This window comes from Rhipicephalus sanguineus, chromosome 1 (genome assembly GCF_013339695.2).
Source record: "Rhipicephalus sanguineus isolate Rsan-2018 chromosome 1, BIME_Rsan_1.4, whole genome shotgun sequence".
NCBI classification, from domain to species: Eukaryota; Metazoa; Arthropoda; class Arachnida; order Ixodida; family Ixodidae; genus Rhipicephalus; species Rhipicephalus sanguineus.
In genome coordinates this window covers 290,672,969-290,688,079 of record NC_051176.1, presented here as the reverse complement: position 1 = coordinate 290,688,079, position 15,111 = coordinate 290,672,969, and the positions used below count along the sequence as shown (strand labels likewise).

Sequence of the window (15,111 nt, the reverse complement as noted above, 5' to 3'; positions counted from 1 at the left end):
AGCCATGGCGGCCTGAAGCAGTCCATTGCTTAGCCGAATGTCGCTGTAGTTCTTCCTCTGCATTCTACTTAACGTCGATCCTCGCCCTCTGTTTGACTGGCGGGGTGTGCCAGAGGCTCGCGAATGTGGCTATGCATCGCAGTGTTATTCGATTCAATTCACTGAGATGTGCATGACGTTGTTTGATCTGCTATTAGCGTCATCGGAGTGGATGTTTTGACTGGAAATGAGCTGCTCGTGAGATTGTTCACAGTTCAAAGACAACCGCGTGCTCGTGAACACGTCAAAATGACCACGACTTCTTTTGACAGGTCGTGGAGTGCAATAGATCGTACATCGATCTCCTTTTTTTTCACGATCCAGAAAAATGCTTGGAAGGAATTATGTAAGTTTATCTTGGCAACACCCGTATTATTCTGTGCATCGCCGCTGTTTTGTCATGACATCGTCGCCGTCTTGTTTCAGTCAGCTGAAAAACTCTGTGATTGGAAGCAACAACCAAAAAGCCACGGTCATACGAATGGGCCTTGTTCCAAGGTACAGTCCACATTTTTTCCCTGCATTTTTTTATGCTTGCAACTGATCCGTGAAAAAGTTGGTAGTGATCATGAGTTGCTTATCACATCGAGTACGTGAAGTCCAAATAAGGGAATAAGAAAAGAAAAAAAAGGACAGATTGCATAATTGTTTATTTAGTGGACTCTTTCAACTCCTCTTGTAGTGTGCATGCAAGGGCGATGCCTGTAGGAAGTTGATCTTTGACTTCTTTATTTTAATTTTATTGACACACAGCAGAGTGTTAGCGCAGACATGACACTGAGGTTATCATGCACAAGTTTTAAATGTGACTCATGTCCATTGATGTACAATTTTCTAGGCACTGCTGTGCTGATTATTCGAATGAGGCCATAGGTTTTGAAAAGTTGACATAGCGTTGAGTTGTGAATTGTCTGAATGCAGGTTGTTGCAGATCTTGCGTGAGGAGTCTCATCCACAGCTTTTGTGTGAAACAGCAGTGATCCTAAACAGCCTTGCTAAAGGCACAGAAGAGAATGTCAAGGCACTTCTTGATGCAGGTGTGCTACCGGTATTACTTCAAGGTGAGTGTAACTGGACAGTAACCAGGCACTTCGGAGATTTCTGGACAATACTGAACATGAGTTTGACTTTGCTCATGAGCGGACTTTTTTTTTTCCGTGTGCAGGCTTCCAAAAGCATACACAATTGCTTCCATGCGGTGAGCAGTACTCATTTTAAGCTTGGCTTTTTGCTTGTCTTTACTACGTGCAAGGGCCTGGCTTGTGAATGCTGCTGCTTTGTGTTTATACCGCAGAAAAGATGTTTATGCTGGCTGGAAAAACAGCACCTGACAAACTTGCTGCACATCTGCAAAAGTAGCTTTCTGGCTTACAGAACATTTGACCTGTTGCTTCCTGTGTTCATGAAGATGCAGTGGTGGATCCAGAGAGGGCTGGTTGGGCAATGCCCCCCCCCCCTCCCCCAATACTATTTATTGTCGTATAGTTGCAATGGTGAAGAACCTGAGAGGGTTGTCTGGGTAATGCCTTCCTCCCCCCCAAACTTTGGTCATGTAGTTGTAACTGTGAAGAACACAGCACTCTAACTGGTAAAGATTGAACTCCTTATTGTGTGAACCTGTGCCCAGCAATATGCTCATAGTACAATGTCGTCACTTGCTGATAATTCGATGCTCGGTGAAGTGCTTCGACTTTTATACATCTGTCATAATACATACCAGTGCTATTGCTGGTGCTTGAGTGAGTTTCAGAATGTACTCAACTTTGGGTCATTAATGAAATCTGAGTAGAACATTCGAAAACATTTGAGAATGTTTCCATACATTGAGGTGTGGTCTGTGCTGAGCTATAACACGTGTTATAGCTCTTAAGGCCCACACACATGGAGCAAACTTTCCTGATGAAATTCGGTAAAGCTTTGTTGTTAACAAGGGTCAACATTACTGTCGACGATGGCATAATTTTTTCCGCTGTTGTGGCAGCAGGAGCTTTAAAATACGCGAAAGAAAACTTTGTCTTGCTCCGCCCACGCGAACGCGCTGAAGTGGGAGTGGGAAGTAACTAACTGGAACTACATCATCGTTGTGGAGCTGTGCAGCCTTGTCGTATCTCCAACCGTGGCCTCCGTGACTAGTTCTGGCTGCGTGCGTTGGTGAAACTGATCGCGAAGGCCATGCTTTGATGTTGCTGATGACGCGCACATCGAAGATGACGTCACTGCGTTCGCTCAGCATCTCATGAAGCCCTGTGGCTGCAGCCTCTGTTTTTTGCCAAGAAATGCTATGTTCACTTCTGTGAACTCTTACATTGGTTTTCGAATTCAGCAGGGATCAAACTATGATTACACACTCCAAAGTAATTTTTTTAAAAAGTGCTTCAGCTCCCCTTAAATAGTGGCCTTCGCCAGGATTTCAGTGGTTTGGCGACCGGAAGTTGGATTTAGTTAAGCTCTGATTGAGCCTTGCCGTTTGTGTTTGTGTGTGTTTGGCGTTTCCGGTAGGTGGCTTGATGCCGGCTCGAATGTTTAGGCCGGTCTGATTGATGGCACGCAGCTCCGTTCTGACCACTGGCCTTGGCCACTTTTTCGCTGGAAAATCGCCCCATGTGGTCAGCCTTTAGTCTGTTAAACTCGGTCACCATGAAAAAGTAAAACAACTACCCATGTCGCTATAATCGGACACTATTGTTGGATGCCTCTTTTCTACACTAAGCACCATGCCAACACATAGGACAAAGAAATCAGTAAGCAAAGCAGTTGAAAAGCAGATAAGAAACATTACCTTCCATGCTTTCTGTCGCATATCTTACTACCACCCTCTCCCTCCTCTGGAGGTTGAATTTGCCCTTTTGGGAAAGGCCCAAGGTCGCAAGGATGGCAGTAAACTAAATTCGACAGACAGATTTATTTGATTGCTTAGTGAAGCTCACGGGACCCACCAAGTAGCTCTGAAAATTGGTGCAATTTATTGAATAGGGCCACAACAAAACACTCATTTCTGCCGTTAATTGGTGATGTATCCATACCTGCCATTTCTCCCAATTTGCCTGGGAGACTCCAGATTGCTGACCAGTCCTCCTGACTGTGCGGGTGCAGCCATAAATCTCCTGATAAACAGTCCTAACCCCTCCTCAAATGAAAGTAACAAAGGACAGCTGTTCTGAAAATTTTCTCGCCTTGTGGAACCGCAAGAGTTTGCTGCGAGACCCTCCCCTCTACCCGCTGATATAAAGGAAGGGGAGGCCACCATGTTTGGGTGTGGCCTTTGTTATTCACGGTTTGGCATGTTATCTTTATCTTGATGAGGAACTTACAATAACATCACAGTTCAGCGCAGGCCAGTTAGCTTGCCGTTGTACAATGTTATGCAGTGAAGCGTGCTGTCGAGGTTTTATTCTTTTTTTTTTTTTCATACCTCACAAGAAAGTGAAGCGTGCTAGTGTGAAGAGGGGCTACTGGATTTCGCGGGTCATAGCACATTTTGCCCTGCACGCGTGTGGAATAATTACATATGCGCACTATAATTACGAGAAACGGTACGATCGCTGGCGTCTAAAAGAGTTACTGCAGTAGTTCAGTGCTTCGTATGACGTTAGTGCGCCCATGAGAAGCAAGATAGATGCGTGTGTGTGTGTGTGTGTGTTTTTTTCGTTGTTACTCCTTTAAGCGAAACTCCCAATTTTCGAAGTCCCTAGGTTGACAGGTATTAGTATCATACTTGTGTGCGTTCTATTTGCGAAGGCTTTAGGGCACTTAAGGATTGTTCTTAGTTGAGGTAGTCATGGCAACGTGAATGGAAATGTAACATGCGCAGGTGAGTTACTGCATGTTAAACATACAGGGGTGGAAGCGCTGCGCCATTTGCGCCACGCTGCGCCAATCCGCTTCTGCTGCGCCATCCTGCTCCAAAACGCATTATTGCGCCGAAACTGCTCCCAAGCGGTCTTTGGTGCACGGCCTCCGCGATGGGCTCCAGTGCGCTTCCGGAACCAATCACCGAGGCTACGTTTGGTGCCTTTATGTGCCGCTGTCATCTGTGTCATGGCACGCCTATGCGAGCTTATATCATCATCACATCACTTGGCGCATTCTCGTGACGTTGTCGAAGGCACAAAAAAGCTAGCGAGCCTGTACAGGAGCTAGCTACAAGAAAGTGAGTTGTGCGGCCATATTTCGATTGTGACGCCGGCGGCAATGGAGTTTTCTGGTGCGCTGCGCGCACGAGGCGGTTGCGGTTATCGTGGCCTGGGATTGCGAACATGAACAAAAGTAACTGCGTTGATGCTTCATAATGGTCGAAAAGGTTCTATTTACTGCGAATACTTAATTTGATGTAAAGCCATGAGGATAGTGCGAGCAGCCGCCGCGGACGTAAACGCGCGACCATTATTTAGAAACTTTGCATTAAGGAAACCGCTGTATAGCTGAGTGTGTAATGTGGATTTTGTGTCATAAGCCTTCATGAGAAAGAAAAAAATGTTTTATCTGTTTGCGGTCAGTGAAGCCACTACCATCCGCGAAACCACTCACAGGGCCTCGGTCCGTGTAAGTCGGTTGGACCATTTCCGAAACTCATTTTTTTTAGTGAAAGCGTGCCTCTCCATGTGCCCTTAGACGTTATAAATGCAGCATGTAAACGCGCTCGTGCAGGGACGAGCTTAGTATCGCTAGTGCGATCGGTCGCGTTGTTCGATTTTGGCTCGTCAGAACCTGCGCTCGGCTCGTGGTAGAGTACGCTGTAGCTCGTACCATCCGCAGCACTACATGACATGCCGCTCGCCGCCGTTGCTGCGTGTGGTTTGGCTCATGAGGTGGCGAGTGAAGAAATATGCAAAAAAAGAACAAGATAGACACTTGGAACGTTTATTACTGAAAAGACAAATGTCAGGTAGTACGAAAACAGAACCACGGGATACAAATTGTGCCATTGCGACATCTAGTATCATCGCATCTCAAGTACCGTATTTGCGTGCATATAAGCGGCACCAATAATTGACAAACCTTGGAAGGGAACTTGAAGGGAGAAGGTCGAACCGCATGGCGCAATTCTTGGCGCGATTTACGCGCGTTTGGAGGGACGCGCGTGTTTTTTGACGAACGCCTTCGCGAAATCGCGCTGTTGCGTCCTGAATGGCTTGATTTCATGCGCGACTGACGCGTGGTCGGAGGGTCGCGCGCGTCCTTTTGACGAACGCCATCTCAAAATCGCGCCGCCGCGTCTTCCTCCTCAAAGTAGAAAAGAAAATGCCTCGCGTGGCACATCGCCCGCTCGTCCGACAAATGGAGTTTAGGGTGCAGACTACCAGACACGTGCTTCTTTGGTTTCTCCCAATGCCTCCAGACGGCGCTGACCTCCGCGCATTTCGAAGGAACTTTTTGAAGCCGGCGTAGGCTTTTGATGAAAATGTAGCGACCCGGCAAACGCGGTGCGAAAACACCGCTGATGAAAAACGTTCATTATCTTTAATGTTTTTCATTTCTTAGTCTAGTCAAGTGTAGCTATTCAGAACATCGCTTATCTCATTTTCCTGAGTCATTGCCCTATCACAGCTGTGATGTTTTGATAAAACGTACGCGCGCGTGTGTGTGTGCATATATATATATATATATATATATAATTTGTGTTAAGTGTGGTTGGTTCATCAGTACTAAATGTTTTCTAAAATCGTTGGAATTTCTTGTGTTTACTAGAAATAAAAAAGAACAATGATATTTGATCATAGAATTCTGCTCCAAAACTAACTTGCATTGCTCCAAAACCCACATTTTGATGCTCCAAAGCTGCTCCAAAACAGCATTATTCCTGCTCCCTGAGCTGCTCCAAAACACTCAAGCCCGCTTCCACCCCTGAACATATCGTTAAGGATGTAGAAAAAAGAAACACAGAAAAAAAAATCAGTAGGGAAAGTTTTGCAACTGCCCCCACCCCCTCTCTGAATTGAGAGCCTGGATCCACCCCTGTGAAAATGTATGGAAGTAGGAATTGCATGTGCATAGTGTTAAAATACTGTCTCTCCAACTTGTCAATGAGTACGTGGTCTCTAGGCTGTCTGTGCACACACATACATGCACGTGCGCACACATGCACAAATGTTGCTCTAAGGATGGGCATAAGAACACTTGAATAGTTGCACTATAGTAAATAGCTTGCATGTGATGTTGCAAATCCTGTTTCTCACAACGCTGGAGGACCTTCAATATGGTGGCTATAGTGACATTGGTGTATCAGCATACGCATTGCCGTGGGTGACCTGCTTCAATGTCGCAGAGAAGCGGTCGGAGGAGTGCTGTTGGCATTTGGGCTGCAACAACGTCAGAAACATTCCATGAGACACCAACAAATGCAGGCTCTTGCTGGGCTGGTCTTCTAGCATGGCTGGGGTGTTGTGCTGGAACATGGTTAGATTGCATGTTCACACTTGGGGTGCTGCAAAAGAATGTCACTATGGACAGAAGGGATCAGATATGACAGTATGTGTTGATGGGCAAGTTTGTTATGCTTAAAGATACAGTAGTGTACAAAAAATGATACCGACAAGAACAGAGCAGGACAACTTCTTGTCCTGCCCTCTCATCGTCAATGTCGTTTTTTGTGTTCTGTTACATCTTGGAACATGAATGGCTATGAACCCTTTCTATTAACAGTTGCAGACAGGAGTAACAACTGTCAGGCTTAAATATAGTGTATACTCTTGTAATGGCCGCAGGTGTTTTTCCGAGATTTGGGGTGAAATTTGGGAATGTAGCTAATACACAAAGAAAAGGACCCTACTTTTTTTTTTTGTAAATATTTTCGGTGGTACTTGCATTTATTTTCAGTAGTATTTGCACACGTTTTCTCCTGAAAACAATGTTATGCATTAGTTTACGACCATCCCTAGTGATGCACTGCGTAACTGTGCATTGCTATCTGTTGGTTTCTATTGGGAGAATATGGACGCTGTTATTTTCCTTCACCTCTACAGGCACATTATCATTTACATAAAACTAAACAGGGTTTTAATCGGCATTTCAAATCTGAGACAGCAGGTACTTGTGCTTTCTTGATAATGTATTTCTGAAACAATAACAACTTTTCTCTGTTCTGTTCCAGCAGACATTAGCGCACCGTTGGGCGACGGTGAAAAGACAGGCTCTTTCGCTTCATGTCCATTCATTGCTGGCTTTAAGTGCCATAGCTGGAATCACCTTGTTTTGTGTGATGTTGAAGGCTTTCATACGCAGCATCTCTATTGAATCTATGCAGCTGTTTCTCCGCATCTCTGTCACGTACTGGACAAGAGAGTCTTCTTTCTGGGGGAAAGTGCTCTGCTTGCTTTAGAGAGCGCACCCCTGCACATTTGTTTTCCTGAGTGCATCTTCTTGGCAGTACCATAGTCACTTACATTTTTCATCAACGTTGAACTTCCGACCAGCTGCTCCTTTTCCTTTTTCTTTGGTGAAGTCAGTCACAAAGTGGGCTGTATAGGTGACACATTGCTCCATCCAGAAGTGGTGATAGCGGCAAACTTCGACACACGAAAGCACAGAAACAAAGTGAGGAGATCGATATGCTCCACAGAACACATTACACACCAATTTTGAGATTGCATGTGATTGGTGGATGAGAAAAAGCGAGAAGTGCAGACAGTGGCACTGGCACTGGCTTTTCTTGGCTGTTCCTGTAGTGCATTTCCTGCCGGCAGTAATAACTGGTGATGCCCCAGAGACCAGAGATGGCGGCGCCTCGAAGACACCATTTAAATCTCGGAGGCTATGCTATTGCTACTTGCAGGCACCAAAAACTCTGCACGTCTGCCTTGTTTTGCCATATATTGAAATCCAAAGAGAAAAGTTTGGAATTCTTGATGACACAACAGATGGGCACGGCCAACTTTTTAAAAAATCAAAGGTGCGGCTTATACTCCGGTAATTTTTAAGTATGTTTTTTTAGGGATTTTTTTGACCAAGTTCTAGCTGGGTTTTACATGGGTGCTGCCATTACATGAGTATAGCCAGTGCAGTACCTACCAAAGTGAACCGTATTTTTAATCGAGCAATGTGCTAACAGTATGGTTCGTTCGGCGTTTGTGGTGTACGCCCAGTCTTTTAGAATGAAGTAAGCATAAGGCGGATGAACAGGTTGACTAAGAAGTGTCGGAAAGCATTACAAAGAGGAGAACCAGATTACTAAAGGGCCATAAGCAGTGAATATTAAGTCAAGCAGCACTAGTAAACCGCCCACCTTAAATACCAAGGGGCGAGCTAGGGGAGATGCGGGATGAAGTGTGGGTGCCAATGCCAGCATGAAGTTCGCACATAGCTTGTAAGCTTGTGTACTCTTTTCGCACCCTTTTTAAGGCTTTACTTTCTGTTTTACTGTGGGCGTTGCCGCCGGGGGAACACCCTTGGCTGGCAAGGGGAGCACGGATGGATTAGGTGCAGTGTGCCTAATACGACCGGCACTGCCTGGTCTCCATCGCACCGGCAAACTGTCTTCCATGGAGCGGGTGTGTGTGTGGCACTAAGCCCATGACACTTTTTGTGTGTGTTGTGGCCTTGGTGTGTCTGTGCGCATCTGAGAGAGAGGAGAATGTGACAGTGGACAAAAGACAAAGAGCAAGTCAGGAGAGAGAACGAGTTGAGCAACGACAGAGTGTGCAGAGACGAGTGAGTGAGCTAATGTGTGGGGGTGAGGAGCCTCTTGTAGATATTAACTGTTGCAAAGATATCAGAATCCGTTGTTTTGTCTAATGAAATGCAAATAGGGTGGTACCTTTTGTGCGTTTAACTCTGCCACTATAAAATGATGGATTGACAGCATGTTTGGGACTTGAGCTACACTGAACCTGTCATATAATTTTATGTACAGTCGTAATATGTGTTTACTTATCCTCTTGTTCAAGTCAAAATGAAACCCCTTGCTCGTAATCTTATGCATTAGTAGGTGACACTCGCACCTTGATAGTGGTATGCGCAGAGATTAGAGCCTCATCAGCTAGCACTCTGCATGTAAACCAACAGCGCGTTGCTTGTATGTGGCAAGGTATGTTGCATTGCTTGGACCACAGTTTCATTAAAGGGACACCAAAGTGAGACAATAAATTAGTTCAGACTGATAAAGTGTACTATGAAAATTCTAGTGTTGTTGATTTCACCACCATAGGTTTATTATTAGATGAGAAAATCATCGTCAGAAGTTTCACTTTAATTTTCTGCCAAAGTCTCTGATGGTGACGTTGTGGATTTCAAAGTGTTTTTCATATTTTGGCCACATTGGCTCAGTGAAATTTCCTGAACCTTGGTATGTTAAGTCTCTGGCTTCCTCAGAAGACAGTGTACTGAATTTTTACCGATTAGGAACTACATTGGCCCTAGTAGACGCCGTCAAAAGCTGACGTCATGGCAACTGGTGCGGGAACTTCAAGGTGGTGTCGTCACCCGCATTTTCTTTTTACATATTTTCTCGCTTACCAAGCGTCTTCTCACAGCAAGCGTGGTGCTTTTGGTATCGTGAAATAGTAATTTACTAATACGAAAAAAATTGTTTTTCTCTTCAGTGTCCCTTTAATCTTTGACAGTGTCCTCTAAAATTGGTAATAGCAGCTTATGCATCGGCTGCCCTCACAGAGGCACAACAGCTCTATAGACAGATTGAAAAGCAATATGTAGCTGTTGTGCATGTGTGTAAATAGTTGTAGTACTATATCTGTGGCTGTAGTTTGACAATTTAACTGAATTACAGGAACTAATTGGCCTACCAGCCAAGGATTCTCACAAGGTCTCACTGAGGCTCCAGTGCCTCTTACTGCGAACGCAATGCTCTGATCTCAAGTTAATCACCTACTGTGAACGCAGCTCACAGTTGCAGATACTCTGTCAGTTGTACTCTGTCATGCCACTGAACTTGCTGAAGCTGATGATGAACATGGGGTTCTGGTCTGCACTTTATTCAAGCATCTACAACTAAGCTTGCCGAATTGCAAGCTAGCACAATGGATGTTGTCCTTCATCGAATAGCCACTTACTTTCTGAATGGATGACCCAACAAGATCTCAGTTGAGCCTTTCTACTCCACTTAGAGGGAACTGTACCAACAGATGGCTTTAACTGTTTAAGTGACAGCCTGGCAATTCCTCATAGATGTCCATAAGATCTCTTCTTGAGGCTCCATAAGACACATTTGCTAAGGTTATCAACAAGCCAACCAGAAGAGGTTTTGCTCGACCAGGAGCTTCCAAATCATCAATGGGAGAAAGTTGCCATGGACTTCGTTCGTCATGTTTGTGTTGTCTGTCTTTTAGTACTGGATTATTACTCAAAGTTTGTGGAGGGGAAGGAAATGCCAACAGCATAATCTGCCCTCACTGCAGTACTCGGAGAAACTTATGCGTGCTCTGGCATACCGAGAAAAGTCATTAGTTACCAAGATCCTCCATTATGTTCGTTTTAATTCAAGAAGTTAAACAATGAATGGGACATAATTCACAACCCATCGTCACCACTTTTCCCATGATTGAATGGACAGACAGAGAGAACAGCACAAACTGTAAAAATCAGTGACAATGACGAAGTCCCTTTCAGAAGTCCAGACTTATGTCTTGTACTAACAGGCTTTAGAGCGACTACTGTGAATGGCCTCCCATCTCCAGCAGAGATTCTAATGGGGAGAATAAGGACACTGATTTCTACCCATCCAAAGACGCTCGTATTGTATTAACCACACAAGTATTTCTAGGAGCAGCTCTACCCGAGGCAGCAGGTACGGCATGACTACACTGAACAGCACACAAGGGTCCTCCTACCAATGCATGATAGCCAGCCAGTCTGGTTCTGGAGTGGGACATTCCAAAGGGAAGCACTGGTCACTTGGGGTAGGACCACAGTAGTGGAGGTACACTGCGATGGCCTATAATGGTCAATCTTATGGGTGGAACCACCATCATTTGCTTGTGAGAATGTACAGACCCTTCTAACTGTGCCACTGGTCAGATCACGATCACCAGCCACAGTTGTAGAAGGCTGTGACATGCTATTCCGTGCCTGCTGCAAGGAATAGCACGTGACAGCATTCTGTGACTTACTGTGGTAGGCCTCTAAATAGCCTTAATATTTCGAGGCTGGTGCAGTTTTAAATTATGTGTAAGTACTTATAACTTGTTTGTGGGCATGTTAGACAACCATTAGCTAGGGCAAATTTTCATGATCTTGCAGTGGAATAAACAGGCCGATGTGTGCCTGGTTCAGGTTCAGTAGAAAACATGGCAGCCACCTGAAGAACTTGTCATATTACTCATAAGCATGCAGTCCAGTCTAAAAATATAACACCAAGAAAGTTTGTCGAATAGCACCAATAGCAGCATTGTGGTCTGGGGATTTTGTGCACTTCATTCAACGAATGTGACATGAATTAGTAGCACATTGACCATTAGTTAATAATGTAATGCGCACTGCTGTGAGTATTACTGCACAGTAACTATTGCATAACGATTACAACAGTTTGAGGTATCCCCCAGCAATGGGTCAGGTGTTGCAACCTGGAAACGATGCATCAACATGCTGAACACATGGTGTGCCCATGGCCACCATGTAGAAGCTATTGTAATAGCTATTGTAATGGCAAGTGATGCCATGGTGTCTGAGGCCTGACCGCATGCTGCCAATCAAGAAATGCTTAGGAATGCCATCAACTAGCTGAGCAGGCTTGGTAATCCTTCTGCTAATGCCCTACTGCTATTGGTAGAACCACCTGATATCAGAGTGAACTGTGGCATCTAGATCCACACAGAATATGAGCTGAGGGCAACTCTCATTTTGCATATTTTGAAGTTCCTCTAACTGATAACTTGGATTTGTGTGTACTGATTTTCATAATTCTTTTGATGCACTAAAATTGATTGGAAGCAGATAAGGTTACCCAAAAAAGTGTTTCAGAGCCCCTGGAAAAGCAGGAGGCTTTGGCTGTAATGGATATTCTTACTTGCACGCTCGTTTGCAGGGCTGGTGCACCAGGACCAGCGGTATGTGGAGGCATGTTTGTGCTGCCTACGTACACTGTTCCGTTCCGAGTTGACGCCTGTTGAATGTATGTATGAGGACCCGTGGGCTGTGCGACACTTGATCCTCATGGCCACCCAGACGCATGCATCTAACCAGGAGTGCATTGCCACCATCCTTACAGCTGTGTGCAAGGTAGGTCACTTTGGCACATAGATATGTAGCAACCTTATTTATGAAATACTCTTGCACGTGGAAATCACAAAGGCATTTTCATCATGCCATTAGGAAGCTCACTGTCAGCATTTTTATACCAAAGCAGCTTCTACTGCTGCTCGAGGTGCCAGTGACGTAATAGCTTGTTGTGAAACTTGTGTTTTTTGTGTTTTGGTCAACTTTCCTTTCCTTTCCACTGAAGCGGAAGGGACAAAGTTGCAAACGCTGCTACTACAGCAATGATTAAACTGGGCTGAATTAATGTTCCAAATAAAGGAAGTCATAGGTAGCTGAGCATAGAGCAAATGCGAATGCTCATTTGGACATTCAATGTGTAAGTGTTCCTCATAGAGGTACTCACCTATAATACGTTAAAATTATTTGAATATGACATTAAGTGTTCCTCATAGAGGTTCTCACCTAGAATACGTTAAAATTATTTGAATATGACATGTACCTTTGATGTAATGCAGAAGAAACAGCGGTTCCCTATAACGTGGCCAGGTGAAGAATTACGTCTTCATTTTTCATTCTGGCATTTTCATTTTTGCAGTCCAATACTAATAAGTGTTCTTTCTGCAAATAACAAAATCACTTGTAAGTTGGCACTTTCTCACCGTTTCTCACTCTGTCAGTCAGTTTCCCTTTGTGCCGTGAGTACATTCAGGCTTAAGGGGACACTAAAGGTGAAATACAACTCGGCGTAGACTTTTGAAATACCATTCAGTTTGTCTGCTTTTAACACGATAGCGTTAAAGAGCTCATATTGCAGAAATTCCGTTGTCGGTGTTGGCATCGTTGGTTGTGAGCGAAAAATCATCATTGTTTGTGACCAAAAAATTGAAATAGATTCAAATAAATAAATAATAGAAAAAAATCATCAGTCCGAGCGGGAATCGAACTGAGGCCTTCTGCGTGGCAAGCAGGTGTTCTACCTCAGAGCCACGCTCGTGCTCGAAATTGCCTGGGAAGTTGTTCAGACAGGCCAGTAGATTGCAGGAAGCCCGTAGTGCTTGTATGTACGGCCATCTTCTGGGACGATGATGGCGTAATATTCTTTCCTCTGACAAAGGCTGGTCATGTAACTTGTTGAGTGCATTACAACACTATTGTATTTACTGTTACGCAGAGGTGATGTTGAGAACAAACGTAATTTATCCGGGAGTGCCTGGAGTATACAGGAACAAAAATTCTGTTTACTAGTAAGTAAAATAGTGAAATTGAGTTTGCATTATAATAACGTAAATTATTAGGAGCCATCTTGACTATGTTAGCAAAGGTACTCAAGAAACCTTGTTATTCCATATGCTGAGCTTTTCTGGTGAGTGTCCCAACGAGCCGTTTTATGCTGAATTTAATTGTCATAGTTATTAGGGGTTACCTGCCTGCCGCGGTGGTCTAGTGGTTATGGTGCTTGACTGCTGACCCGAAGGTCGTGGCAGCCGCATTTCGATGGAGGCAAAATGCCAGAGGCCCGTGTGTCTATATTTAGGTTTTAGAACCCTAGGTGGTCGAAATTTCTGGAGCCCTCCATTACAGCATCTCTCAGAATCATATCATGGTTTTGGGAAGTAAAACGCAACAATTATTATTAGCTCTTGGAGGTGCCACCTGGATCGTGTTTCTATGCTTATTCGCTGTGCTTGATACGAAAGTGCTTTTTTTATTTTACTTAGATATATTTGTTTTCCTTGTTTAGGCTTCCCTAAATTATTTTACTGTTACTAATTACCAGGTAATCGGAGCTATAAGTGGCAATAGTGTGAATAGCGGTGGTGTCCTGTGGCGCTTTGGGCAACTTTACAATACGTCTGAAACGTTTCTGGACTGCACATGTTCTTGGAGACTTACACCTGTCCGGTCATACGTCATTGCGAAAACCGCAACACGTTTACGGGCATGGTAGAACCCCACAGCGCCATCGTGCGGATACTTCTTATTGAAGTTCCTGTGATTAGATGACAACCCACTAGCAGGTCGGCAAGTAGAGCAGCGACTTCCATCAATTACAAAAGCGGCAAACAAATACTGCTGTCAGTGAAGTGTACAAAGAGCTGTCATGTTAAGCAGCTAAAGCAACGCCAATAAGTTGTTTCGGAATGAAATTAATATACCTTGAGCAAGAAGTACAAAACTTTTGAGATATACTAACAAACATTTCATTCGAATGAAACGAAATTGGTTGCAGTTAATAAATTTTCAAGTGAACGTTTTAGTGCATAGGCGTTTAGTGCTACATTGTATAGATATATAACAACACATTTCCGAATGTATCTAAGTATCTTTAGATACAATTGAAATGTATCGTATCGGATACAATCAGTGTTGTGGTATCTTGTATCATATTGCTACGCCCACTTCTTGTTTTATTTTGATGTATTCGGGTTTGACCAGCAAGGACGGTTATCAACGCTCGACGCTGTCCGCGAAGCAGTGTTCGAGAAGCTTCGTGATTGTAGTAGATCGTTTTGTTAAGATTGCGCACCGCACGCGAATGTTCCAGCTTTGTCGAGAGGTAACGCCGCCACCAGCGATATCGCTGGAAATTTCGATAGCGCCTGTATAAAAAGCCGACGTGCTTGACCGCTTGTCAGTTGTTCGACGGCCGACGCCCAGTTCGCCGCTATCAGTGTACAGCGTGTATTGCTGTAGTCTGAGTTTTCATTTCCCGGCCACAAGTTCGGGCAAATAAAGAGTTTCATCTTGACCACGCCAGCTGTTGTCTTTGTCGACGTCACGACCCCGTGACAATATCGCGATACAATATCAAACTATCTTTGCCTAGCCCTGGTTGTACACAAGGTATGTAGTTGGAAGAATAGAAAAGCATTTGCGTTGTGGTGCTCTCAGCCTCAAGTTTAGCTGCTTTTCAGCATTCTAGGC

The 15,111-nt window shown here is 44.4% G+C and overlaps 1 protein-coding gene across 6 annotated transcripts in view; it reads left to right on the top strand.

Annotated features, from left to right (window-relative positions):
- LOC119379246 (armadillo repeat-containing protein 8) overlaps positions 1 to 15,111 on the top strand; it is a 62,840-nt gene that overhangs the window by 337 nt on the left and 47,392 nt on the right. For 4 of the 6 annotated variants that reach the window (XM_037648488.2, XM_037648491.2, XM_037648487.2 and 1 more), the window contains exons 2-6: positions 312 to 385; positions 466 to 537; positions 961 to 1,100; positions 1,205 to 1,237; positions 12,014 to 12,207. In XM_037648488.2, coding sequence (XP_037504416.1) covers positions 312 to 385; positions 466 to 537; positions 961 to 1,100; positions 1,205 to 1,237; positions 12,014 to 12,207 — 513 coding nt within the window. The remainder of the gene's footprint in view (positions 1 to 311; positions 386 to 465; positions 538 to 960; positions 1,101 to 1,204; positions 1,238 to 12,013; positions 12,208 to 15,111) is intronic. The other 2 variants (XM_037648490.2, XM_037648489.2) reach the window with 1 other exon arrangement.